Below are 27,628 nucleotides of genomic sequence, written 5' to 3'. Positions count from 1 at the left end.
GAAATGTGGACAGTAGATAGAAGTAGTAGCAGTGTAGCAATGTAGAATGTAGAATGTAGAATGTAGAATGTAGATTGTAGGTTTCTGAAATCAGCCAGAAACGCATTTTCACTCTCTATCCGATAGACATGGGTCTACCTATCGCCGAAATATCGCTAATATCATGTCAGGCTCATATCACATTGACAATGCAATAGAAACGGCAAATAATATAAAATAATGAAAGAACATACCAAAGTTTTTCCACCGAATCACATTGTGGCGAACGGCGGCGCACAAACTCCATGCGTCTCACGCCGGCGCCACACAGCCAAAAAACGCCACGTCGATGGGCGGCGCACTGGACTTTCTGCGCCACCACTGGCTTAGGGTGGCGCCACCATCCAAGGGTCAGTACGAACATCGTCGCCACCTGTGTCCACAACTAGCGCCACCTGTCGAGCAAGGCACAGGCCAACCCGCTCCGGCTCAGTCCGCTACATCCTCCCCCCGGTGTCGTAATGACACCTCGTTGAGCGGGGATAACGGAAGCCTGAACACAAAACCTCTTCGGTACGTTGCCCACTCAACAGCCACGGCCGCGCGCACACATATACAGCGTTCATCCTGAAGACACCACGCCTCGCATGGTATCGGCTTCGCTGCCGAAGTCACAGCTCCGGAGAGCAGCAGTCGTCTCCGCCGCCCACTGCCACCAGCTCCGTGCGGCCGACGAGCGTCTCCGCCACAGCTCCGGAGAACCACCAGCTCGCCGCGGCCTCGGAGAGCACCAGCTCGCCGCGGCCGACGAGCGTCTCCGCCACAGCTCCAGAGAACACCAGCTCGCCGCGGCCTCGGAGAGCACCAGCTCGCCGCGGCCGACGAGCGTCTCCGCCACAGCTCCAGAGAACACCAGCTCGCCGCGGCCTCGGAGAGCACCAGCTCGCCGCAGCCGACGAGCGCACCAGCTCGCCGCAGCCTCGGAGAGCACCAGCTCGCCGCGGCCGACGAGCGTCTCCGCCACAGCTCCAGAGAACACCAGCTCGCCGCAGCCTCGGAGAGCACCAGCTCGCCGCAGCCGACGAGCGCACCAGCTCGCCGCAGCCTCGGAGAGCACCGGCTCGCCGCAGCCGGCGAGCGTCTCCGCCACAGCCCCGGAGAACACCAGCCCGCCGCGGCCGACGAGCGCACCAGCTCGCCGCAGCCGATGAGCGTCCCCGGACGCATCTTCGGAGGACTCCAGCTCGCCTCAGCCGACGAGCACCTCTGCCGCAGCTAGCCGCCATCAGGAGGGATCTGTTAGGAAGAAACAAAAGGAAAACATAGGATACTTGGGATATACGCGATAGGGCAACACTGTCGTCACCAACATAACAGCCATCCTTCAACACAGTTCTGACACAGAACAGTTCTGAGCTTATTCAGCCTCCTCCAGGAGGCACACTTTGCTGACCGGGCGCCGGTACTTGCCTCCCCCCGCTGCCATCAGTTCCACGGTACGAACTACTCCGTCCGAGCCCGGGAACACTCTTGTAACCCGGGCCAGGGGCCAGAACCCGCGTGGCGAGTCTGCCTCAATCATCAGCACGACGTCTTCAACTTTGAGATTTCTTCTCTCGCGCAACCACTTCTGCCGACTGGCTAGTGTTGGTACATATTCATTTCGCCATCTCTTCCAAAAATGTTCTGCCAGTACTTGTGACTGACGCCAACGTCGTTTGCTGCTGATCTCTCTGTCTTGAAATATGCCAGGAGACATGTTGGCGCTGGCACACCCGAGCAGAAGGTGATTTGGCGTCAGTGGCTCAACATCCGTACTGTCAGGACTGACGTGTGTCAGCGGCCGTCCATTGATCATTGACTCCACCTCGAGCAGCGCAGTGTGGAGTACTTCATCGGTCACACACTGAGATCCGATAGTTACTCTGAGCGCGCGCTTTACGCTGCCCACCAGCCTTTCCCATACGCCGCCCATGTGGCTGGCGCTGGGAGGCATGAAAGTCCACTTAATGTTCTCCTGACTCAGTTCGTCAGTAATGCGAGTTTGGTCGAGTTCATGTAGAGACTCACGGAGCTCACGTTCACCTCCGACGAGGTTCGTCCCATTGTCGGAGTACATTGAGTCTGGCTTCCCTCTCCTTGCCATGAATCTCCTCAGTGCCATGACGAAACTGTCCGTATCTAAAGCGTTTGCTACCTCCAGGTGTACTGCGCGGGTCGAGAAGCAGGTGAACAAGACGCCGTATCTCTTCTCGGTCCTCCTGTACTTCTTCACGAACATTGGCCCGAAGTAGTCGACTCCTACCGTGCTGAAGGCTCTGGACGTGTCATACCGGCTGGCCGGCAGCTCTGCCATTCTTGGGACCTGCGCGATCGCTCTTCGTCTTTTGCACACGGTACACTCGTGTAGGATCCTCCGGACTGTCGAGCGGGCCTTCAGAATCCAATATGTCTTCCTGACTTCTGTCAACGTTCTTTCTTGTCCTGAGTGAAGAACCTTCACATGGCAGTGCGTCACTACCAGGCGAGTAACGTCGTCTCTCGATGGCAGGATCACCGGGTGGCGAGTCGAATAGGCCACGGGCGCTTTGTCGATACGCCCACCGACTCTCATCACACCCTCACCATCCAGGAAAGGTGTCACTTGTCGCAGCTTCCCTTCAGTCTTCACTTCTTTGCCAGCTTGGATCTCTGCCAGTTCTTCAGCGAAGCATCTAGCTTGACAGTCTTTCAGTACCTTCGTCTCTGCTTGCTTCAGTTCCTCTGCTGACAGAGGTCCTGCGCGTCTCCAGTCTGCTCGTTCCTGACAGTACTTTGGAACACAGTTCTTCACAAACCTCAGTACCCATGCCACGGTTCTTCTGTACTTCGTCCACGAAGAAAATCTCGAAGCATCGGGAAGCACTGTAGTATCAGAGTCATGCTTCACAGTGAGCATGACCGATTCCGTCCTCACTTCTGGGTCGTTTTTCAGTACAGCCGTACTCGTGAGATATGGCTGTTCCGGCCAGCAGTTCTCCTCCTGGAGCAGGAACCCAGGACCCGCGCTCCAGCGAGAATCTGATGACAGGTCAGACAACGTAGCTCCCCTGGAAACAACGTCAGCTGCGTTCAGACTCGACGGCACGTGTCGCCACTGGTCAGGGCAAGAAGACTCTCGAATTTCTGCCACCCTATTAGCGACAAACGTGTGAAAGCGGCGGCTGTCATTTTTCACATACTGCAGAACAACTGTGCTGTCGGTCCAGAACAGGACCCTATCCACCCTGACCGACAGCTCCGTCCGTAGCACGTTTGCTACTCTGACGCCCAGCACAGCTGCTTGCAACTCCAGCCTTACAATTGAGATCTGCTTGAGGGGTGCCACCCTGGTCTTCGCCATAGCCAAGGAGCAGACGCGGCGACCATCAGGCATCGTCGTAGCGACGTACGCGGCAGCACCGAAGGCATCCTGAGAAGCATCACAGAAGATGTGAAGCTCTCTCCGACAGCCGTCACTTGCCGACACGCCTCCGAAGCATCGCGGGACGGTTACCCGCTCCAGATAGTGTAACTCCGAGAGCCACTGAGACCACCTCTGCAGCTCCGTCCCCTCGAGCTCATCGTCCCAGTCGTAGTTCCCCGCCCAGAGGCGTTGAATGAGAACTTTAGCCTGGAGAGAGAACGGAGCGACTAGCCCCAGAGGGTCGAATAGTCGAGCTACTCCTTGCACTACTCCTCTCTTCGTTGACGGTACACGTGAGTCAACAGCTCTGACTCCCAAGGTGTCGTTGATGGTGTTCCAGGCGCATCCTAGCACACTCTGAACCGCGACATCGATGTCTTGAACGCGCTCTGCGGCTTCGATCCGTTCCAAGACCTTCCGCGAGCTGCTCATCCACTTTGTCAGCCTGAACCCCCCTCTTCTGAGAAGTTCTGTCACCTCGGTTTGCATCTCAGCTGCCTCTTCTTCGGTTCTCGTAGCGTGGACGAAGTCATCCATATAAAAGCTTGTAAGTGCCGCTTCTCTAGCTGCTCTCCCTGCCGGGGTGCTACTGCTGCAGTCCTTAGCGGTCTGCTGCAGGACGAAGTTTGCTGATGCGGGACTGCTTCTGGCCCCGAAGATCGCGACCTGCATGGTGTATGGTTCTGGTTGCTTCGTTGCATCCAAATCTCTCCAGAGGAACCTCAGTGCTGGTTGATCTTGCGGAGTTATCTGGACCTGGTGGTACATACACTCGATATCAGCGGTCAGAGCGACGGGTTCCTCTCTGAACCTCAGGAGGATGCCGGGCAGATTCTTAAGAAGGTCAGGTCCCGTGAGCAGCACATCATTCAGAGAAGTGTTGCCACACTTGGCAGCCGCATCAAACACTACTCTGAGCTTCCCGGGCTTCCGGGGGTTCGTTACACCATGATGTGGCAGGTACCACTTCCTGGGATGTGCTTCTTGATCTTCTTCTGGGGTTAGCTTGCGAGCGAATCCGCGCTCGACGTAACCCTCGACAACCTTCTTATAAGCTTCCGCTTTCTCAGATTGTCGCATCAGGGTCTTCTCCAGGGAGTACAGCCGGTTGGCCGCCATCATCTTGTTATCAGGTAGGCACACATCATCACTCATCCACAGGAGTCCCGTCTCGTAGCGATTGTCCAGTCTCCTGGTTGTGTCTTCCATGATCTTCACGGCTCTGACGTCTTGGGGAGATTTGGCATCCTGGCCTTCAAACCTGCTCCCAAACGATTCCGTGCTCCACCACTCCTGGAGTGCTGCTGACAGTTGATCGTCTGGAGCCATCTTCCTGATCAGCATCACCTGGCGCGTTCGTTCTGGCAGGAATCCCTTCACCGTGCCCGTCAGCGTCCACCCGAAGGCGGTTCTGATAGCCACCGGTTGGCCCGCCTTCCCTGTCCTCGCTTCCAGCTGAAGCACCGCTTCAAGGACGTTGGCGCCGAGAAGAAGATCGACCCTCTTCCCTGAGCAGTCTGGAAGGTCGAGGTCCAGCAGGTGCTTCCATTCGATCCTCTTGTCAGGGAGCTCTGGAACCGTGACGTTGATGTCCCTGACGGAGAAAACTTCAGGGACCACTATTCTTGATCCGTCGCCACCTGATGCCTTGAGCTCCAGTTTCATCTTCACTGAGTTCTGGAGGCGCCCGCATCCTTCCACGTTTTGCAGGCGGAGGGTTTGTGGCTCCCCTTGAAGATTCAGCTGTGTCATTACCTCTTCGGACACCAGTGAAGTCTGAGAACCAGGGTCTAGTAGAGCCCAAACCTGCTTTTCCTTGCCACCACTGGCAAGGACGGTGACTGGTACGACCTGCAGCAGGGTTGTGGTCGCGCCCGTCTTCACTGATGCTGCTGCTACCACGCGCTGGCCAGTGTTCCTGAGGTCGACCCTCTTGCTGCCATGGAGCACCTGATGATGTCTCATCTTGCAGCTGTCGATGCCGCACGGCCTTGCCGAGCGACAGTGCCGAACGCCATGTCCAGCCTTCAGACAGAAGAAACAACACCTTGCACTGGCGATGAAGTGGGCTCTTTCATCAACCGATTTCTTCAAGAAGATCGGACACGTTGTCACCTCATGCTGCTCCTTGCAGCATACACAAGTCGTGCCTGATGTATCAATCTCTGTGGCCAGAGCACTTCTTTGGACGGGCCTCAGCTTCACGTCGCCCTTCCACCGCTGAGGCTGTCCTGCCGGCTTCTTGCCAGTCGCCATATTCTGCTGTGGAGACACGGCAGCGTAGTTGAGGGCCACCCTGACCTGCCTGCGAAGCCATTCGTCAAAGTGCACCAGTGTCGGCCTCTCTCCCAGGTTCAAGACATATTCTCCCCATAGACGTTTCATCTCAGATGGGAGCCTTTGAACAACTCGTCTGAGGTTCTCGAAACTATTCAGATCCCCATCGTAGCCGAGACTCCTGAATATCATGACAGCACAGTGGACTGATGCGTGCAGGCGCTCTAGTCCAACAGGATCTAGTTGGGAGGGCGCAGGGCAGGAGAAGATCTCTTGCAGGTACGCGTGTACGACATCTTCCTGGCGTCCAAACCTGTCCTGCAGAGCATGCACCGCCTCTTCATATAGGGCCCCATCAAACATCATCCCACTGATGGTGAGCTTAGCAGTACCCACCACTGATGCTTGCAGGTGTATCAGTTTTTCTGTTGGGGAGAGTGAGATCTGTTCATGTACTAAAACTTTAAAAGAAGCCCACCACTTCGGCCACTCGGCCGGCTCGCCGCCGAACTTCGGCAGAGTCAAGCGCGGAAGACTATTGTGCAGCAGCGATGGAACACAGGGCGCCCCTTGGGCGACTGCATCACTGGCTGTGGGTCGAAACTGACCGGCTAGTTCAGTAGTGGGTGCCCCTCGGGCAGCTCCAACAGCCGGTGGGGGAACATGACTGTAATAGAACAAATCAGTTGTGTCGGCGCCGAGTGCCCCTTGGGCAGCTCCAGTGGCCGGTGAGATGGTGTGACTGGGACGTGACGAACCGGCTTCTTCAGCAGTGGCTACCCCTTGGACAGCTCCAACGGCCGGTGAGATGGTGTGGCTGGGACGAGACGGACCGGCTACTTCAACAGTGGCTGCCCCTTGGACAGCTCGTGCAGCTGGTGGGATGGCTCGGCTGAGATGAGTCGAACCAGCTTCTTCACTAGGTGCCCCTTGGGCTTCACAGACCTTGGTCTCACCACAGAAATCATTTCTCCGGTCCCACGCTAGGTCATCTTCAGCTGCTCTTGCCAACTGTGCACGCAGCTCGGCAGCTGCATGAGCATCCTTTGCTTCTTGTAGCTTCATCTTCCTCTGGATCTGTTGCTCTTCCTTCTCCGTCTCAAGCCTTTGCTGCAGCTGCTCCAGCTCTAGCTGCTTCACCTTGGCCTCTATCTCTGCCAGCCGGGATGCTGACGTCTTGTCCGATGCTGCAGAGTTTGACGCCTGCTTCGATGTAACTGATGGTGGATCATCCTTCCTCTCCTTCAAATGCACTTCAATCCGGCTCACCGCTTCTTCATGCTGCCTGTCTGCTTCTGCTTGATACACTCTTGCCTGATCAACTTCCTCTTGAGATGTCAGCACAGAAACTAAACTATCTGTCATCTCCTCCAACTGCTCGAGTGCCTGATCAAGCTCATGGACGATTGACGCTAGCTGAGTCCGACTACCTCTGGTATCAATCAAGACGAAAGCCCTCCTCCTGACCCTGGTCAGTGCAGCTAACAATCTGCCTCGCTTCTGTTTCAATTGTGCTACAGACATGTTCTGGATTTAACAGCACAACACCAATCAGGAACTGAGTCACAATTGCAATCTCAGCAGCAAGTACAAAACTTCTCGCCACAAGAAACTGTCATTTACACGACCTACACCCTGAGAAGCCTCTTCGGGCGATCAAGACAGAATCTTCAAATGAGATACACTCATAACAACAGCATCATGTTCGGAAAGTCCTTTGGCATTCTGACAAACTTTTGCATAGACCTACAACCATATCACTAGGCTGTGGAAACTTTGAAACTGTTGTGGGAAACGGTTAGGGCTTTGAGACACTACAAATAAAAACAAATAAATAATATATTCAGGTTTTCATGGCAAAAGGGTCATCTGGCAGCGTGCCAACGGCGAAAACGATATGGTAAGGCAAAGTTGTTTAGGTGAACAATTGGTGGTAGGAACGGACAAATAAGACAGCGGCATAGCGGAGAAATGTGGACAGTAGATAGAAGTAGTAGCAGTGTAGCAATGTAGAATGTAGAATGTAGAATGTAGAATGTAGATTGTAGGTTTCTGAAATCAGCCAGAAACGCATTTTCACTCTCTATCCGATAGACATGGGTCTACCTATCGCCGAAATATCGCTATTATCATGTCAGGCTCATATCACATTGACAATGCAATAGAAACGGCAAATAATATAAAATAATGAAAGAACATACCAAAGTTTTTCCACCGAATCACATTGTGGCGAACGGCGGCGCACAAACTCCATGCGTCTCACGCCGGCGCCACACAGCCAAAAAACGGACGACGGTGAAAACAGGGCGCCTGGGGCGATTTGATCAAGGTTCGTGAAATTCACACGTGACGTTTAGAATGTAGAAGGCAAGTAGAAGGCCCACGGAGGGGGAGAAGTTCCAAATGTCACGTGACTAATATGCCCTCCGGCGCCCTGTTTTCACCGGCGTCCCAAAAAACGCCACGTCGATGGGCGGCGCACTGGACTTTCTGCGCCACCACTGGCTTAGGGTGGCGCCACCATCCAAGGGTCAGTACGAACATCGTCGCCACCTGTGTCCACAACTAGCGCCACCTGTCGAGCAAGGCACAGGCCAACCCGCTCCGGCTCAGTCCGCTACAATTGAAATGCGCCTCTTTTGGACGAAAGACATCATAAACACTCCCAAACACCGAATTACAAGTGGTTTAGACACACTGAACATGAAAATGGTGTCCGTGACCCTTGTTTGTGCCCTGAGGTCATCTTAGGTCACGAATGGTATCTAACAGTTTTTCGCAAATAACTTTTGATAGAGGCATGCTAGAGCGATGAAAACGCCTTATATGTGTTCAGCTCGACAATACGGATCGACTGATATGCAACATGACCCTTTCCGGTCAGGTCATGACCTTGACCTGAGGTCAAATTTTCAAATTGACCTTTCAAGGTCAAGTTATAGTTCATTCGATGCGTCTTGACGAGAGGAACACGATGCCGGTGAAAGTAAGCTCGTACAAGGCTTGGGTCAAAAGTTATTGCAGAAAAACTGTTTCCGAAAAAATCGGCTATTTTTGCAGTTTTTGCCCCCTGCAGGCAAAACCGTTGACGTTAGGTCAAATCTGAGGGAATTACTCAGAAAGGGCGGTAATAGGGCTATCGAATGCACTTTTCCGCGGCGTTGTAGCTCTATTGGTTCCCGAGTTATGCGTTGGCTTCTTGGAAATTTTCGACATTCGACCTGGAAATCGGCGAAATTTTGCCTTCAATGACCTCTGGTGACCTGACCTTTGACCTGACCAAAAAATTGACCGAAGTGATTTCGTCATTATTTTTGACGCTCTTTCGAACGCCGCCTTCCGCGTATCGCTACGTGGCCCAGGAGCCGAGTTACAAGGGGGGTGTTCAAACACCCCCCCCCCCCAGCAGGGCGTGGAAATCCAGGACCCCCAGCCGGGCGCGGGTTAAGAGCCGTAGACAGATCATCCGTGTACACATTGAAAAGGAAGGGTGACAAAATGCCACCCTGTCTGACACCGTTAGACACATGAAATCCTAGAGATACGTTCTTGCCCCAACGAACCTGAAACTCCTGAGACTTTACCAAGAAGAGATTAGCTTCACCAAGTGGGGGTCAATACCCCTGTCAAGTAATTTTTCAAACAGAGTCCAATGGTTCACACGATCAAACGCCTTCCTCGCGTCGAGATAGCAAATGAACACCGGGCTACTGTAATAATAGTCAGTGATTTCTTTTAAAGCATAAATAGCCATATCAGTCGAATGATTTTCTTTAAAACCAAACTGGTGATGGCCAGTGCCGAGTTGCACAGAGCAGCGGTTTAGAATTAGGTACTCTTTCCAGGACTTTGGAGCAAACGCTTGCAACAGCTATCTAATTATCCTTCTCATTCAACTTTCCATTTTTGTCCTTTACAATCAGGGTTAAAGGGACCCTCCCACCTTAACATTAGATTTGAGTTGAGATAGCCAAAATGGGGTCCCTGGCTCACAATTACCGGTTTCGACACTCACAACATCGAGAAATGCCTTAAATCGGAAATATTGAATTTCAAAATTGCAGCATTTTGATTCAGAGGGGCTAATGCATAGGAATACCCCTCTGAATGTGTGACGTCAGCGCAGATATCTAACGATTTTTAAATGTTTGACTAAAACGTTTTGTAGCACGCGGTGGTATATGCTGCTTTGCGCGCAACAAGTGCCGCACTTTCAGCTGCCAAACTATTGCTTCCAAATAAAGTCGCTAGGAACAGCGGAGATCCCAAAAAGTAAACAAAAGTAAAAGTCTAATATCTTGAAAACCGGTGAATATTTTTCGGTGAAATTTGGTAGATATTCGTTTTCGCTCTTTCTGAACCGAGCGACATCACTTTCATGCCAATTCATAAACTTTTTTGAAGGTGGGAGGGTCCCTTTAACAAAACATTCGTGAGAGAGGCAGGTAAGACGTTGTGACGAACAAACATTGTGAAACACGGAGACAAATGAATCACACAAGGAAGGCCGGCAAATTTAAAATGTTCGGAACATAAACCATCTTTGCCACTAGAACGTCCTGATGATAGTTCACCAATAGATTTGCTAACTTCAGCGACTGAAAACGATGGGAATGCGCATTGAACATTTGAAAGTCTGTGCACGACAAAGGCTCTCTTCTCGTTATTCTGAACTGTGTTCAAAATTTCCGAGAAGTGGTCTTTCCACATATTTGCGATATTAGCCTCACCCGACACACCATTAACAGAAGGTGCGAGAGGAGGAGAACAATTCAATTTCCTGGCCTCTTTCCAAAAGTCAGCCATGCTTTGAGGGCTCTTTAAGAGCTTATCAGCGAGAGATTTTGCACGAAGTTCCTTCTCATTTCTCAAACAATAGCGAAGTGACAATTTGAATCGTGAACGAGCGAGACGCATCTGATCAAAAATATAGCCACCCCTAGGCTTGCCTATCAGCGCCCATAATGCATAAACATCCCTAAATAAAGTATGTTTCTCCTTGACGAGAAGGTCCAGACCTGTGGCTCCTATCCTTCATCCCTTAATCGCCCCTTAAAGGACGGGGCGCGTCAAAAGTGCCCAAAGGCTTCGTCTGATCGCCAAAATAATGGTCGCAATCGATTCCTCGGGTCAATATCTAACCTAAGTCGAAGGTTTCAGACCTGTGGCTCCTATCCTTCATCCCTTAATCGTCCCTTAAAGGACGGGGCGCGTCAAAAGTGCCCCAAGGCTTCGTCTGATCGCCAAAATAATGGTCGCAATCAATTCCTCAGGTCAATATCTAACCTCAGTCGAAGGTTTCAGACCTGTGGCTTCTATCCTTCATCCCTTAATCGTCCCTTAAAGGACGGGGCGCGTCAAAAGTGCCCCAAGGCTTCGTCTGATCGCCAAAATAATGGTAGCAATCGATTCCTCGGGTCAATATCTAACCTCAGTCGAAGGTTCCAGACCAGTGGCTCCTATCCTTCATCCCTTAATCGTCCCTTAAAGGACGGGGCGCGTCAAAAGTGCCCCAAGGCTTCGTCAAAAGTCCCCGTCCTTTAAGGGACGATTAAAGGATGAAGGAAGGGAGGCACAGGTCTGGAACTTTCGACTGAGTTTAGATATTGACCCGAGGAATCGATTGAGACCATTTTTTTGGCGATCAGACGAAGCCTTGGGGCACTTTTGACGCGCCCCGTCCTTTAAGGGACGATTAAGGGATGAAAAATAGGAGCCACAGGTCTGGAAGCTTCGACTGAGGTTAGATATTGACCCGAGGAATCGATTGCGACCATTATTTTGGCGATCAGACGAAGCCTTGGGGCACTTTTGACGCGCCCCGTCCTTTAAGGGATGATTAAGGGATGAAGGATAGGAGCCACAGGTCTGGAACCTTCGACTGAGGTTAGATATCGACCCAAGAAATCGATTGCGACCATTATTTTGGCGATCAGACGAAGCCTTGGGGCACTTTTGACGCGCCCCATCCCTAAAGGGACGGATGTAAGATAGGAGCCACAGGTCTGGAACCTTCGACTGAGGTTAGATATTGACCGGAGGAATCGATTGCGACCATTATTTTGACGATCAGACGAAGCCTTGGGGCACTTTTGACGCGCCCCGTCCTTTAAGGGACGATTAAGGGATGAAGGATAGGAGCCACAGGTCTGGAACCTTCGACTGAGGTTAGATATTGACCCGAGGAATCGATTGCGGCCATTATTTTTGCGATCAGACGAAGCCTTGGGGCACTTTTGACGCGCCCCTTCCTTTAAGGGACGATTAAGGGATGTAGGATAGGAGCCACAGGTCTGAAACCTTCGTCTGAGGTTAGATAGTGACCCGAGGAATCGATTGCGACCATTATTTTGGCGATCAGACGAAGCCTTTAGGCACTTTTGACGCGTCCCGTCCTTTAAGGGACGATTAGGGGTTGAAGTATAGGAGCCACAGGTCTGGAACCTTCGACTGAGGTTAGATATTGACCCGAGGAATCGATTGCGACCATTATTTTGGCGATCAGACGAAGCCTTGGGGCTTTTTTGACGCGCCCCGTCATTTAAGGGGCGATTAAGGGATGAAGGATAGGAGCCACAGGTCTGGAACCTTCGACTGAGGTTAGATATTGACCCGAGGAATCAATTGCGACCATTATTTTTGCGATCAGACGATAATAACACAGGAGATAACACAACCATATCGTCTGCATAATAAAAATGATTCATACTGCCCTGATAGTGGCATCCATAACCACTCTGATTAACCCGCGCCCTGCTGGGGGGGGGGGGGGTGTTTGAACACCCCCCTTATCAGCGAGAGATTTTGCACGAAGCTCCTTCTCATTTCTCAAACAATAGCGAAGTGACAATTTGAATCGTGAACGAGCGAGACGCATCTGATCAAAAATATAGCCACCCCTAGGCTTGCCTATCAGCGCCCATAATGCATAAACATCCCTTAATAAAGTATGTTACTCCTTGACGAGATCATTCTAGCCAGGTACAACCAAGGTACAACCTTCCTTGCATTACAACCTAACGCTTTGCCTATCGTCCTATTTGAAGCCTCCCTCAAACAGGCAATCACCTAATCAAGTGCCGTCAAGTGTCAAGATCAAGTGATATCAGTGCCGTTAACTTCGGCCAGTGCTGCCAAATCCTATTTACGGCATTGGTAAGATTGGGCCCAGGTCTATCAACAGGAATTTCCAGTTAAGTTGCCAGCTGACATACCTTTGCAACCTTTCCCTTAGTTCTGTGGTTCTGACGGACCATAGCAGTCCTGACCTAAGAAATACCGGGATCCCATCCCCATTCCCAAGTCGAATCTCGGAATCAGTTGTCCGCTGAACGGTGGAAACGTTCACGGAGATGAACCACCACAGGCGGCACAGGCGTTCTGCAACTCGGGCCTCGTTCAACACAAGCCGCACACGGACGGAAGGGAAATCCCTTCATTCTTCAACTGTCCCACCCGACCTCCCCCCCCCCCCTGGTTCCGGTCACTGACCCAGAGGTCGATAAAATCTCTGACCATCTGACCCTAGTCAGAGAAAAATAAACGAGCGAAAATCACAAAAGAAAGGAAATATCATGGAAGAAATTCTAAGAGCCAGGATTGTTATATCCATACACCTATGTCATCGACTAACAACAGCACGAGCAACAATTAAGTGATGACAGTTTTCTACCATTTTTCCACTTTCTCCCTAGTCAGAGCTGGTCTGATCCGGTCAGAAGCAGCTCTGTGCCTATAAGGTCGGTTTCCCTACCAATTTATAACCAAATATCGCTCTTATTGGCAGTCGGAGAAAGTGGTGTTTTTGTCGACCGCTTTGTTTTCTTCAGCTGCCAAACTCTTGAGACAAGAGAAAAATTGTTGAGATTTATCAATAATAGTCGCTAATTCTTGCGATGTTTTTTGCGAATCTGAAGGAATTTCTCCAAATACAAAGAAAAGTCTCAATAACGGGAAATAGCCACCTTAGCGGCAAAGACGCTAAGGCAGGGGTTGGCAACCTTTTTTTGGGTGGGGGCCAGATATGTGATTTGGAAGCAGCCGGCGGGCCAGAGCATGGTCACAATTTGTTACAATCACGCGCAGGAGCCGCGGACCGGAACACAATGTTAATTACTGATGCCAGCCGCGGGCCGGATCCAAACCCGCCGGGTCGTAGGTTGCCGACCCCTGCTAAGGGCCCGACAGCGACGCGCGGTGAGGGAGGGAGGGAGTGGGATTAGGAAAAAGGGGAGATGAGACGCGGGGCAGAAGGGCAGGAGGCCGGCGCTGGCCGCGGGGAAGGTAGGGGGGGGGGGGAGGGACTCGCAGGAGCAAAACACACCCGGGTTTCAGTCGGCAGAGGACTGCGTGCGCGTCAACACGAAGCACCGATATTTTTCAGCTAACTAGTTTTTCTCATCTAAAGGGGACACCGTTGTGAGTACGCAAGCGGTGGTCCTCTCGAGAGAACTCGTCAGTGGGGGGTCGACCTTACTTCAGCCAAAATAGGTGAACGTGATGCCCGTGCAGAGCGGACCGAGAACGTCAGTTTTATTATTTGGAGGCGATAGAATGCGTTGGAACTTGGAAATGCGCCATGTTTGTGCAGCCGGTGCGGCACGGTGCGCGTGTGCTGCATAGGCGGCGGAACGGGGAGGGCACCGGGGCACCGTGCCCCCTTTAATTTTGGCATTTTAACATTAGCCCTATGGGCGTCGCATGGAAAAAATCGGACCGAAAGTCAGCAGTGCCCCCCCCCCCCCTTAATTGAAGGTGTTCCGCCGCTACTGGTGTGCTACACTGCCGAATTTTGGTCACGACCCTGTCGCCGAATCACATCGTGTAGGAAATCGGCGAACAGTTCGCCGACAGAGCCCGCGCAGAAAACGGGTGAGGGGGGCCCTACTCGTGCGTGGGTCGAAGCTGATCCATGATTCGGCGAGCATCGCGAATGAATGGCAAATCTGTGGCGAATAGTCGGCGATACCTTTGCAACAAGTCAGCGCACGCAGCGATATGTCGGCGCCGACTCGGCGACTGTTTGGCGATTATATTCGTTTATCATAAGTTCGGCGAACGGCCACGAAATTCTCATTTTCACACGAAAAAAATTGTGGCGATCGTGACGAGCCGTAAAAGTCGCGCGGTGGACACCGAATGGTCTGCGAAATGCCAAGGCCCAAGACCGTAGAAGAAAGATCCCGAATCGGTCCGCGACATAGGATGGCCGCATATTCGTGCACATTCGTGCACCAAAATTTGGCAGCATAGGCGCGGGAGCCGGGGGGGCAGTGGGGGCAGCTTGCCCCCCCCCCCAACTCTAGGGCCGTGGGGGCGGTGCCCCCACAACTTTGAGACGAAATACCGCACTTTTTTGCAAATGTTTTTTTTTAAAGCCCAGGGATGAAAAATAAGTGGCCTAAAACCGGTGAGAAAACTAGATTTGGGGGTACCCTAGGTTGATCTCCATTATGGTGTGCCCCCCCAGTCTGAAAGTAGTTCCCGCGCCTATGTTTGGCAGTGTAACAAGGGCTTATTTTGGGTTGCGTGGATAGGCATCCAAATTCATCATTTCTCACAATCGTCGAAGAAAAACCTGGAGAAAATTGGCCGGTAGTCGGAGAAACTCCATGAACTTTGTCGACCTCTGCACTGACCACTGTTCTGAAACAGTTTCACACATGAATGAGACTTGAGTGTGACCCCTCATCCGTCGCCGGTCGCAATGTTACGGGATGTTTGGTTTGTACGTTTGCAAAGGAAATGGTAGGGAAATACTTCAAAAGTTGGTAGCTCTTGAAAGTTGACGTTGCATCACCACTGCTTCCAGTAGAATTTCAAGTGGCCAGATTTTACCTACTGGAGCCCGGTATTTTAAAGCATTTCCCAGGAGCCTGGCAAATTTGCCCTTGTTACGAATTTCCAGTAGTTCAAGACTCAAGTCCCTCCTCAGTTTTTTGGAGTTTCTGAATCCCTCAGATTGGTCATGATTTAAATATGAATGCAAGCAATTGAGGATGCTATTCGAACAGCAGGCATTTTTGCTTCGTCTGAATAATCTCCGGATTATTTACAAAGAGAAAAATCTTCGGATTATTTACAAAGAGAAAATTGAAAACTTTCGTTTTCTTAAAAAACGTCAAGAAACGCAAGACAATGCTACCTATTTCACCGCTTCGGCTTAAGTTCATATTTTCTGCAATGTTTGCTGCAAAGGGCCTTGTGTTTTATTCCTAGCTCTCTAATTTGATCGGTAGACTCTCCCATTTTCAGTAGCCATGACGCTAACGACTGCGCATGCGCATACTGAGCCAATGAGGCCATCACACGACAAGCGACTGCCACGTTCGCCGCCGGAGCCGGCTTTTCGGAGGTTTTCGTCCCACGATATTCCCATTTCACCGCTTGGCACAAGTTTGATCGGAAGGGGGCTTGCAGTGTTTTCATCATGAGGTTGATTCTGTCACTGTGCGTTTTGTTCGTGTCTGCAAATGCAGCGATCGAGGAAGACGAAGGAGTGTTGGTTCTTACCAACGACAACTTCGACGAAGCGATCAGCGGTCATGAGTTCATTCTTGTGGAATTCTGTGAGTATTCCAGTCGGGGAAACTATGGTAAAATCTGCTATTTTTAGCAGTCTGCTATTTTTAGCAGAAATCTGCTAAAAATGGGTACGCATGTGACGTCATCGTACCCAAATATAGCAGATTTGGGTACGGCCCCATACAAAAGCAGATCTGCACCCTAATTGAAGCAAATGCGCATCAAATGCCTGGCAGATTCATGATGAGAATAGTGCTGAGAGTGTTCTCTGCTATTTTTGTTCAGATCCGACTATTTTCAAATTCTTTATTTAAAAATAGTCGGATCTGAACAAAAATATCAGAGGACATTCTCAGCACTATTCTAATCATGAATCTGCCAGGCATTTGATGCGCATTTGCTTCAATTAGGGTGCAGATCTGCTTTTGTCGGGGGCCGTACCCAAATCTGCTATATTTGGGTACGATGACGTCACATGCGTACCCATTTTTAGCAGATTTCTGCTTAAAATAGCAGACTGCTAAAAATAGCAGATTTTACCATAGTTTCCCTGACTGATTCTGTGCTCCCACGTGTTTACGTCCACTATGAAGTAAGCATTAAGATATTAAAATGCACAATAACAGGACTGAATGCTGGAAATATGATTAAAACAGCAGTAGTGCTCCTTTACCTGTCAATTGTCATTCTTAAGTGAAACAAATTTTACCAAACAAGTTAGCTGCATTTCTTCATTTTCTTCATTAATTTGATAATTAATTTAACTTGCCTACTTGGTTTGGGTATTGGCACATCTTCCTGTCATTAACATAAATGATAATGCGAGTATCAGAAGATATTTTGTTATATGGTAAGAGAATAGAGATAATGCTGATTTTTTAAGATTATTGAAAACTGATTCATGAGTTAGTGTCCATGAGCTGTGCCCAGCACTGCACCTGCATTTAACCTAGTGCATGTGAATAGTGGTGCTTACTGCTGGAGGACCATAGCAGAAGCAGAAAACTTAGGGCCTGTTCCAGCACCACCAGAATGTTCGGTATTCTCTTAGCAGACGTCACCCGAGCTGCCATATCCAGTTAGGTAGGTTGGCCAGTCTGCAAAACGTGGCAGCCAGCTCGACGAGGTGTTTGGGGCAGCCGGAATCCTGCCCCAAATGGGGCAGTTAGCCTCCCGGGCAGTCAAATTTCTGCCCCAAATGGGGCATCTACTTCGGGCAGGTTAGATTATGCCCTAAATGTACTATATATAGCATAAAAACTACATATCAATACATCACCCGCGCAAATTTAAGTCGGTCACGGTAATGAGACTCAAACAATTTTTTACGAAAGGATCTGATCATTGGTCAAGGTTATATTATATAGAGCGGCTAGTGTTCCGCTTAAAATGTGATGATGACACAATTGGGGTGCAAAACTGCCTCATGTTGCCATGGCAACGTCGAATCAATCGGCAGCGAGGGGCGCATTTCGTTTTTGCAACCAAAGAGAGGCGCTACCCGGACAATACCCCAATGCATCATTGAAAAACTGATATTACACCTCGTCTCGGCGATGATCAGCTAATTGGTGGCTTATTTTTAAGTGTGCAGAGTGTGCTCGTCTCTTAATCTGTAGGTCGTGGCCGCGGGTTTGCAGCCGGTCAGTTAAGCGTTTTAGCACGCGTTCGTTTCTAAGTGGAAATGTGGATATCATTTGGCCAGACGGCAATCATCGTGAGGGCTATACAGCACATTTACGAGCGTTCGATTAGGTCAGGTTTGGTCTGGTTCGGTTTGGTTTGATTTGGTTTGGTGAGGCTAGAAAGGAGTATCTCCGGGTAGCGCCTTTCCTTGGTTGCTAATACGAAACACGGCGCGTAAAACATTCATAGCCCCGATGAAGGGAAAACTCGAATATGGTAACAGTTACGAATGACAATTTCTGCCCTTCAGCGACGTTTGTGGCGCAGCCCACTTTTTCTCGAGCGTTTCAACAATACTCTTCTTCTTTATTATTTTCCACCGGTAGCGTGCACCCCGCCCCGGTTCGCCCCGACTGCAGACGGTCTGCCCCGGAATTGCCGAACGCTGCCCCGATTTCTCAAAAGCTGCCCCGATATCTGCCCCTGCCCCACTGTGTCTGCCCCGACGAGATCTCGTCGAACCCTGCCACGTTTTGCAGACTGGAAGGTTGGTAGGTTAGGTTAGGTTGTAGGTTGGTAGGTTAGGTTAGGTTGTAGGTTTGTAGGTTAGGTTGTAGGTTGTTGGTTGTAGGTAAGGTTAGGTCAGGTTAGATTATGTTTTGCTGTGTATTTAACCGTGAAAAGACAATTGTTGCGCACGTGAGACGTAGATATGGCAGCTCGGGTGACGTCTGCTAAGAGAGTACCAAATGTTCTAGACTTTTCCATTCAGCATTCCAGCAACTCCAGTAAGCTCCATAAAGCTCTTGCCAAAGCTCCAGAAACCTCCAGTAGTGGTAGCCTCGAGTCAGTTGCGAGGTCCACATTTGACTGGAGGTTCACTGTCGGCTTTGGTTTACAATTATGGCGCATATATGACAATTACAAATGTTCTCAAAGGACTTTCACGGTGAATTTTACAAGTCAAATGTAATGAAAATTACATTACTGTTTTGCTAAAACTAAAAACTTTTGTTTTCAAGAGTGAGCTGTAATCATTCTTTTGGTATCCCCAACACTGACCTCCAGAAATCTCCAGATTGCCTTCCTGTGCTTCCATTTAACTTCCTATTAGATCCTCCAGACAAGAATTTCTACTGGAGGTGCTGGAACAGGCCCTTAATCTCCACCAGCATTGCAAAAAATGTGTGATGGCGGCAACAATTTTGACTGGTTTTGGTGGATATTGAGGCCCATGGGACCATTTTCAGTAGTGCTGTTCATGCAATCATAGTGCTGTTCTGGCTGTTACTGCCAGCACCTTTAACTTATGCACTGCTTATTATTGAGAAATTATTGATAAGAGGCTGAGTAAGGATTAGGGTAGAAATGACTGCCCATTGTCACAGGTCCTTAGGAGGTAGGCATTGGTGACCTGCAGAAGACTGTAGTCACAGGATTAAAGCTTTTTTGGCCCTTTATTTTGGCGGCATCAGAAGCACCAAGCTTTGCAAGAGTTTTCTAGATGGTATCAGTTCTGTAGTTTTGTAGATGGCATGTAGAAATTTGCTCCATCCCAAAGCTGACGATTGGCACTTTGTAGGTATATGTCTGACCATCCTGTGCAGTATTCACCATATTGTGGTCATAAAGAATGGCTGGAACTCATATGATTTTGTTTCCCAGACTGGAAGAATGTATCTGGATGCCAGAGCTGTAGACAAGGGATGTTTTGTTGCCTAGCTTGTTTAAAAAATCTTTTTGATATTTCAGAATCAGATTGCAGGTTGATGCCTAAGATTGAGGCCAGTGTTATGTGCAGTTAGGTAACAATGCATCAGAACAGTTTCAGTTCAACTTGGTTTCATCAGCACTTTGCATCAAATGGAATGAGGAGTGCTGCCCACAATTTTGATGGCTGTAGCCCCAAGTGCTGCCCTTTATCACTCTTGGCTTAGCAGGTGGTGCTGAAAACACTATTTGCTTCATGTTCACTACCCTGTTGAACCTGGTTATAGTACTAAACTGGAACTAATAACAGGCTTTAGTAGTTGCTAATGCCATGAGATGTTTTTTTTTATTTTTTAGAAACAGCAATCCACTATAACTGAAATATTGAGCCTTTTAGAATATCATCGCTCTAGGAACTGCCTTTATTGATATTGACACCCACTTTTGTTTGGCCCAACTCTGTTAATGGGCAGCCGGTCCACTTGATCAATGTTCTCTTTATATTGTAAGGACTGCTCAACAGATACCTAATCCTGGGTGTCCCAGAAGTTATTGTTGAAGTGCAAGCATTTGTTTTATGCATTTGTTTCTCAGTTGACAACTATTTTTTCAAGTGTTTTTTTTTTCTGCGCACTCTGCGATCAATATGGTCCGATATTTATCGCTACGTTCTCTGTGCCGCAGACGCCCCGTGGTGCGGACACTGCAAAGCCCTCGCCCCCGAGTACGCCAAGGCGGCCCAGGCGTTGGCCAAGGAGGAGTCGAACGTGAAGCTGGCCAAGCTGGACGCCACCGTGCACGACAAGGTGGCGCAGAAGTTCGGTGTGCGCGGCTACCCCACCCTCAAGTTCTTCCGCAACGGCAAGGACAGCGAGTACGGCGGCGGACGCACCAAGGACGAGATCGTCAACTGGCTGAAGAAGAAGACTGGCCCGCCGGCGACCAACGTTGAGACGGTCGAGGCCGCTGAGAAGGCCATCGAGGGCAAGGACGTCGTCATCGTCGGCTTCTTCAAGGACCAGGAGAGCAAGGATGCCAAGGCTTTCCTCAGCTTCGCCGGCGGCGTCGACGACTACCCCTTCGTCATCAGCTCTGCCGACGATGTCATCAGCAAGTACGAGGCCGCCGACGGCAAGGTCGTCATGATCAAGACCTTCGACGAGAAGCGTCATGAGCTTGAGGGAGACATCAACGATGAGAACCTGAAGGCCTTCATTGCCAAGTACTCGCTGCCCCTGGTGGTTGAGTTCAATCAGGAGACCGCTCAGAAGATCTTCGGCGGCGAGATCAAGGCGCACCTGCTGATGTTCCTGAGCAAGAAGTCTGAGGATTTCGCCAAGCACACAGAGGCCGCCTCCGCTGTGGCCAAGGAGCAGCGCGGAAAGGTGCGTGTGAATGGGGGAGGACTGCCTTGGGGAGCACTTACGAGTGTTATCTGGTGTTTGAATGGTGATGCTTTGAAGGGCAAAACATTGCATTGGTACTGTAATCTGGGCTATCCTTACGATGCTCTTTGATAAAAAATGTACTCACTGAATGACCGAAAAAATTGCAATTTGCGTTGATCGATCGGTTTCCAATCATGCCTGTTCTGTCATGTCACTTGTGTGCGTGGATATTGTGCATTAACTTTTAAAGTTTCGTCGATCACAACGTTACATCGTTTTACTGTGCCACTTGGGGGTCACTGAACCCGATCTCGGCCATCTCCGCTCATTGCTCCGTGAATCGTGAGATCTCTAACCGGCACCGCGTCTTTCGTCCACCCAGATTCTGGTCGTCTCCATCGACACGGACGAGGAGGATCACGCCCGCATCATGGAGTTCTTCGGCATGAAGGCCGAGGAGGTGCCCGCCCTGCGCATCATCAAGATGGAGGAAGACATGACCAAGTACAAGCCGGAGAAGACCGGCCTTGAGGAGGCCACCATCCGCTCCTTCGTGGAGGACTTCCTGGCCGACAAGCTGAAGCAGCACCTGCTGAGCCAGGACCTGCCCGAGGACTGGGATAAGGCCGGCGTCAAGGTGCTCGTCTCCAGCAACTTCGACGAGGTGGCGCTGGACAAGAAGAAGGACGTGCTGGTCGAGTTCTACGCGCCCTGGTGCGGACACTGCAAGCAGCTGGTGCCCATCTATGACGAGGTAAGAAGGATTTGAATGGTTCTTCAAGGTCCTGGAGGCTAAGAATAGTGTACAGACGTTAATTTTGGCTCGTGTTGTATGATTGTCAAGATGTTTTCGAAAATGTTTGCTGTCTTTCGTCTGCAAGCAAGTTTTCGGCGTTTAGCCGTAATCGTTCATTATTTGATGCCTAGTTGCCAAAAACAACGAAGCAACCACCACTCTGCAAGTGTACATGGCATGTTCCCGTCCCTAGCAGGTATCTTTTAAAAAGCTAACTGTGCCACGTCCTGCTGTGAAGACTGCTCTTCTTGGTTCATCAAGCATCATACTAACCTCGCCCTCCCCTCTGCTCTCCACAGCTGGGTGAGAAGTACAAGGACTCTGAGACGGTGGTAATTGCCAAGATGGACGCCACTGCTAACGAGCTGGAGCACACCAAGATCCAGAGCTTCCCCACCATCAAACTGTGGAAGAAGGAGACCAACGAGGTGGGCAAACCACGGGGGCTGAAGGGAAGATGGTAGGCAAGGGTGGGACTCTACTCAAAATATCTATGTCTGGCGATTCATTGTTTTAATATTGCGAGTTTATAAGGTTTTCGCGCAAAGCTGCTCCCCGTATCATTTATGTAAATCAATATTTATTCCGAAGTTATTTTCTTAGGTTTCAAGCTGATATCTTTGAGTTTTAAAAAAGCTCCTTCTTAGTAGGCTGGTTGTTACCTTCTAAGACAACATGGCTCACGCTGTTGATATTTTGTAGCTGGCCATAGGCTAGTGCAGCTGGTTTATCACTTTGTCGTGCTAAATCGTGCGAAGTATCCCGATTTAGCACTGAGCCTGCAGTTGTGTTTGGTTCGCCGCGTTATTTCCCAGTGCTGACGTGTCCTATCTGACCAACACGGCGCGGTGCGGCGCTGGCGCCATTTTTTCCCGCCCTGTGACTGGTGTTTGACGGACAGCTGTGGGGCCCTGAAGTGCCACGTGGTGCTGAGGGCCCGGCTGCCAAATGTCGCGCCTGTCGAGACTGTGGCCACGTGTGCCGCGTCGGTGCTGCGTCATCCCCTCCCTCCCTCTCCCCCACCTACCCTCTCTCTCCCCCCCCCTGTCGCTCTATTGGTCTGACAGGTGTAACGTTCAGCTCGGTGGGGAGCCAGTATCAGCGTGATAAGTTTAATCCTTGGTGGATTTTGAGTCGAGTGACTTTAACAGCAGTTTCATGCATTTAACCAACCCCGCTAAGACACCGCATGCGACCACCTCTGCGAGTTATCGTCCTACCGCTTTGATAAGTGTTCGCCATAACCTTTGTGATAAATTCATACTCGTTGCGAAAATAGCGAGGGCGCATGGTGTGTCCTTTTATGAGAGCTCCAAGCAGTAATGTCGCCCACCCCGTCCCCAAATGACCGCTGTCTTCAATATGCCACTCACGGCGCGCAGATTGTCGAGTACGGCGGTGACCGCAAACTCGAGAGTCTGGTCAAGTTCGTCGAGTCGGGCGGCGTGGAAGGCAAGGCTACCGAGTCCGAGGCAGAGGCAGAGGACGAGGAGGAGGCAGAGGGAGGAGAGGTAGAGCAGCGGGAGTGACGGGGTTCACAGGACGCAGCGCCAGAGTGCAGAGTTGCCGTGCAGCACAACAGGCTACAGCTTTAGTAGCCGCCGCTGTGACCTGACCTGACCTTACACCGCCAACCGGCGGTGCCGCTGTGTATGTGTGCTGTGCCGCTTGCCCACCCCTGGGAACCCCCGCTTAGTGTGCTCCACTAGTGCTCCAGTGTGTTCTTGGCGAACGCTGAGCACCGCTTTCCTTGGTTGTAGGTCGTAGACTACAACGGCGAGCGAACTCTGGACGGATTCACTAAGTTCCTCGAGGGCAAACAAGAAGAGGTGAGTACACCATGCCGGCGAGGTGGTTGTATGTTCATTATAACACAGGTGAAGGTGGCTCGGTTAAATAACATCTGCTCGTTTCGTCCGTCCGTCATTAGTTTGCTTTGTCCGTCCAACCTCTCAACTTCATGGAATCGGGAATGAAACTGCGATTTAATCCCAATAACACTGAAGAGTTTGCATGAATCGCTCACTTGTTCGAAGCGCGGCATGTTGAGTTACTGACTACCGACATTAGGAGCTTTAAAATGGGGTTATTTCGGTGTAACGCCCAACGAAAATTGGTTTTCTATTTTTGGTGGCATGAGGCCTGAGCTACTGAGATCGTCCAGGCTTATTGACGGTCGGGTTGGCTGGAGTCGACCGGCCGAGGCTTTGTGTGCTGTGGGCTACCGGTGGAGGTCCCATGTATAGCCACAACTGTGGTAGCCGCATGGATCTGCCCGGCGGCGGCGGGCGATGGGCTGCGGCGGGCAGCCACGGTCACGGTCGGTCACCGCCCCCGCCCCCGCCCGGTGCGCCGCCGCCACCCGTGGACCGGAAGACTAACCCGCTAACCGTGGCCCGCCGCCTCGTCGCCGCCCGCGCCGACGCCTCGCTAGCCGTACGGGCGACAGTCTACCAGCCGGTCGGCCTGCCGGCTGGTAGGTCGCGTCGGCTCCATGCCTCTACTGCCGCCGGCCGGCCGGTTGGTCTGTCTGTCTGTCGGTCTGCTCCGTCAAGGTCACCGCCCGGTACGGGTGAACGCCCCCTGAGCCGGCCGGCCGGTCGGCTCCGCGCCGCGCCGCGCCGCGCCGGCCGCGGCAGTCGCCGTGACGTGGCCCACGCCGCTCGGTTCAGGGACCTCGAACGCCACGTAGCCCAGCCGGTTTGCCGGTCTGCGGGCGGCGCGGGTAGAGCGGGGAGGAATGTGGCCCGGGGAGAGCGGAGACAGGTGCGGAGGGTAGTTTGGCCAGATGCGAGCGGCTGGATTCCGGATATTGTGCGCGGGCTATAGGTGGTCTCAGCGGCTGCGATGACTCGCCAGCTGTTAGGCGTCATCCCAGTGTTGAAACCCAGCACACCTACGGGAAAAATAAGTATTAATCAAGTAGACGGGACCGTTCCAACAATCACTCGGTCGATTGAGGCATCCGGGACGGAAGTTGTCCCTTGACCGTGACTAACCGATTGCCCCATACCTGCTCGTTGGAAGAATGGCATTCAACTACGAAGGGATGACATTCAAACATAACACTGGCATGATTCACACGGACGTTCGGGTAACAGTGGGTAGGGTCCGGTGGTGATTATACAAACCATAACGGCAATGGTTTGGTATGTATGCGGTTACGGGGGCTGCCTCCGGCGCGGTGGAAGGACGCTGCATGATGCAATATTGGCTTCTGGCGGTGCTGGAATTGGTGATGTTTGCCGCTAACCTGGCATCGCTGTGCGCTTTCTGAGGCATTGCAGAAACCATGTGCTTGGCATTCTTCTTTTGTCAATATTGTTGCGTCTAGACAGGTTTTTACAGTATGGCCTCGTCATCACGATCTTCAGTGTTTTATTTGATAAAATCTTTCAGAAGTTTCCCGGTTTTTGTTGGCTAAATTATTAACTTTACGAATCGTAATGAAAAGAGCTCAGTTTTTACCTATTACTTTGTGAAGTACATCTTTTTTCTGGTTCAGAATTTTTCATTTACCACGATCAAAAACAGGTGCTTGAGCCGTCTGTAACCTTTTCTGTGTGTGTTCCTTTACGCCCGCTGTACCAGCGACTATGTCTGCCAGTGTCCTCACGCCCTTTTCTCGCTCCTCAGGAGGGCGAAGAGGAGGAGGAAGAAGAGGAAGAGGATGAGGGAAAGCACGACGAGTTGTAGATCTCCTTCAGCCGCGTGAGGCCGCCCGTGAGCGGCATCCTTTCCTTTCTTCCCGGAAAGCTGCGTACGCCAGCCGCAAAAGGCCTATTTTTGATACGTTGGCTGGCAGCCCGGTCCGCGGCCACTGGGCGTGGTCTGCTAAAGAGTGGGGGCGGGGACTGGGACGTGAATTTGATCTGTGCAACGTTCATTATGGGGGTGGCCTCGTCCACCAGTGACACAGGGCATATTTTGTAACAGAGTGAGAGAAAGAGAGACTGCTGGTTTTTTGTTTTGCACCGCTGGTTGCTTGTTGTCTACTTCCGTTGGCGGGCCCTTTCCACAGAGTTTTTACACGCGCATGCGTAGAATTCCGGTGTCTGTGACTGCGGCGTCGGTGGTTTTATTCGTGTTGTGTGTAGAATATTTATGAGACGGGCCGCTGTGCGGCGGGTGTCTGGTTGAGGGCGTCTGATACGACCCCGTCGAGTCACAACTCGGTCGATAAATCCCCATGGGCTCCCTGTCCGCGGAGTGAAATTTACACCATCGTTCGGTGCGGATTTACACTAAATGTGCAGTTCGTCTTTCAAATTCTGCGCCGGCGTCGCCGCCCGCCGCGGCTGCCCCGCGCGGGAATACCTTCACCGGGTGAAGCGATTTCTTGTGTTTGTGAAGAGATTCCGTCACGTGGCGAAGGTTTTTGGTGCGTGGCAGCGCGCGCGGCGGACGGCAGTGCCGGCGGGCGCTCGTTTGGGTGAACCTGCACGGTGCGATGGATGACCAGATGTTTTCCGAACTCCTGTTGGCTCAGCGACGAATACATGGCGACTAAAGGTGAACGAGGCTTTTATGGCGGAGTTGGAAAAACTGAGGCTTTGGGAGAGTACTGATGGGCTTCTGGGACCAAGGTGGGAGACCTAGGGAGCAGTGTGGACTGTGGAAGGCTCTAGGTAGGAGCGGAGGAGGCTCTGAATAGCCTGTGGGATGAAGAGCTGTATGACTTCTGGGAGACTTCGGATGCCCATGGGAGAATTGTGAAAGGCCTTTGGGAAAGCGGCGATAAGTTTGTGAGAAGACCGAGAATATCGCCGGAAAACTGCCTTAGGCTGAGATGTCTGCGAGGTGTTTCTGGAACCTTTGATTGCTCTGCGTTTCCAGGACCTACGGGCTACGATAAGCTCCCACCCAGCCTTCCGTCATGCGTCACCGCCCGCCCTGAAAGGTGTGCCGGGCGGCGTCAGGAGGCTAGCGAGGGAAGCGGGGCGAATCGCCGCACGGGCGGGGCTCGACCGTCCGCTCGGGTTCCCCGCACACCGTTATACCGCGGCTGAGCCGCCGGGGTCGATGGCATTTTATCAGACCAGCGTGAGACATCGGCTGAGGAGGAATGCTTCGTCAGCCCGTTCGGTGATGGGATAACCGCCACGGTTTTACGTCTTACGAAATGGTATAATAACGCTCGGGTTTGCCTGTTTGGTACCGGTCTTGGTACCGGTACAGTAAGTCCGAAGATGGCAAGTTTTGACACTATTGGATGCCTAACCTACGCTACGCTTCGAAACTACAGCCATTCAAACGAACGAAAGCGACTGTTATTGAGGGAGTTTTGCTGTCCGCTTGTCGGGTCTCTTGCAGACCAGACGGGCTGGCGTATCCGCTATACGCAGAGCGAAAACACTGCGGGCTGCGCTGCTACGAACGGAACTAAATAAACAATGCCTCAGCAGTCCACACTGGTAGCTGACCTATTCTCTAGTGCACGCAAGCGTAGCGCACATTTTGCAAGTTTGCAAGCACCGGTTTTAGTTCGCTGCATGTGGTAGCAAACGAGTGCATTTTTGCGGTTTTGCTGATAGGGCATCAAACCGGGGATTGCCTGGTCTCGAACTGACCGACCAGGCTGGAATGTTAGCTCAAAGAGCCATCGACGATATACGATCCGTACTTTTGTAGTGTGACCCGTCGCCTTGGAATAACGAAGTAGGCATACATGTGCATTGGACGGTCACCAATACAGCAAGGCCCTATATACCCAATATATGTAGTCTTCTGCTTACGATAAGCTAAAAGGCGCGATTCCCTTTGGTGTCTCTTCTAATCGCAGGAGGGCTTATAAATTGCATCGCCCGCCGAAATGCATGGTTTATCATTTTGCTGGAACGGTTTGATGTTCGCTCCAATGCCAGCGAATCTCGATGATTATGA

General features: G+C 51.3%; 1 protein-coding gene across 2 annotated transcripts; it reads left to right on the top strand.

The window, feature by feature from the left end:
- The first annotated feature begins 15,513 nt into the window (after window positions 1-15,513).
- On the top strand, window positions 15,514-26,262 carry LOC122393089 (protein disulfide-isomerase-like). Of its 2 annotated transcripts, XM_043388717.1 has the most exons (6): window positions 15,514-16,269; window positions 20,246-20,946; window positions 21,332-21,703; window positions 22,045-22,173; window positions 23,506-23,574; window positions 25,382-26,262. In XM_043388717.1, exons 1-6 carry the CDS (start codon window positions 16,131-16,133, stop codon window positions 25,439-25,441), a joined length of 1,470 nt encoding a protein of 489 aa, XP_043244652.1. In that variant the 5' UTR covers window positions 15,514-16,130; the 3' UTR covers window positions 25,442-26,262. The 2 variants fall into 2 exon arrangements, with proteins under 2 accessions (XP_043244652.1, XP_043244650.1); XM_043388715.1 differs by lacking the exon at window positions 25,382-26,262 and having other exon boundaries at window positions 16,010-16,269; window positions 23,128-23,565.
- Window positions 26,263-27,628: the final 1,366 nt, after the last annotated feature.

This window comes from Amphibalanus amphitrite, unplaced genomic scaffold, assembly GCF_019059575.1.
Source record: "Amphibalanus amphitrite isolate SeventyFive unplaced genomic scaffold, NRLGWU_Aamphi_draft 000515F_arrow, whole genome shotgun sequence".
NCBI classification, from domain to species: domain Eukaryota; kingdom Metazoa; phylum Arthropoda; class Thecostraca; order Balanomorpha; family Balanidae; genus Amphibalanus; species Amphibalanus amphitrite.
Note: the sequence above shows the minus strand (reverse complement) of the source record. Positions and strands in the feature narration are given on the sequence as shown.

Bases quoted from the DNA above. Each gene is read 5' to 3' on its own strand.
- LOC122393089 (XM_043388715.1), top strand. From the start codon at position 16,131: ATGAGGTTGATTCTGTCACTGTGCGTTTTGTTCGTGTCTGCAAATGCA. The intron at 16,270-20,245 runs GTGAGTATTCCA...TCTGTGCCGCAG, and splicing joins GTTCATTCTTGTGGAATTCT to ACGCCCCGTGGTGCGGACAC. The intron at 22,174-23,127 runs GTGGGCAAACCA...CACGGCGCGCAG, and splicing joins GGAAGAAGGAGACCAACGAG to ATTGTCGAGTACGGCGGTGA.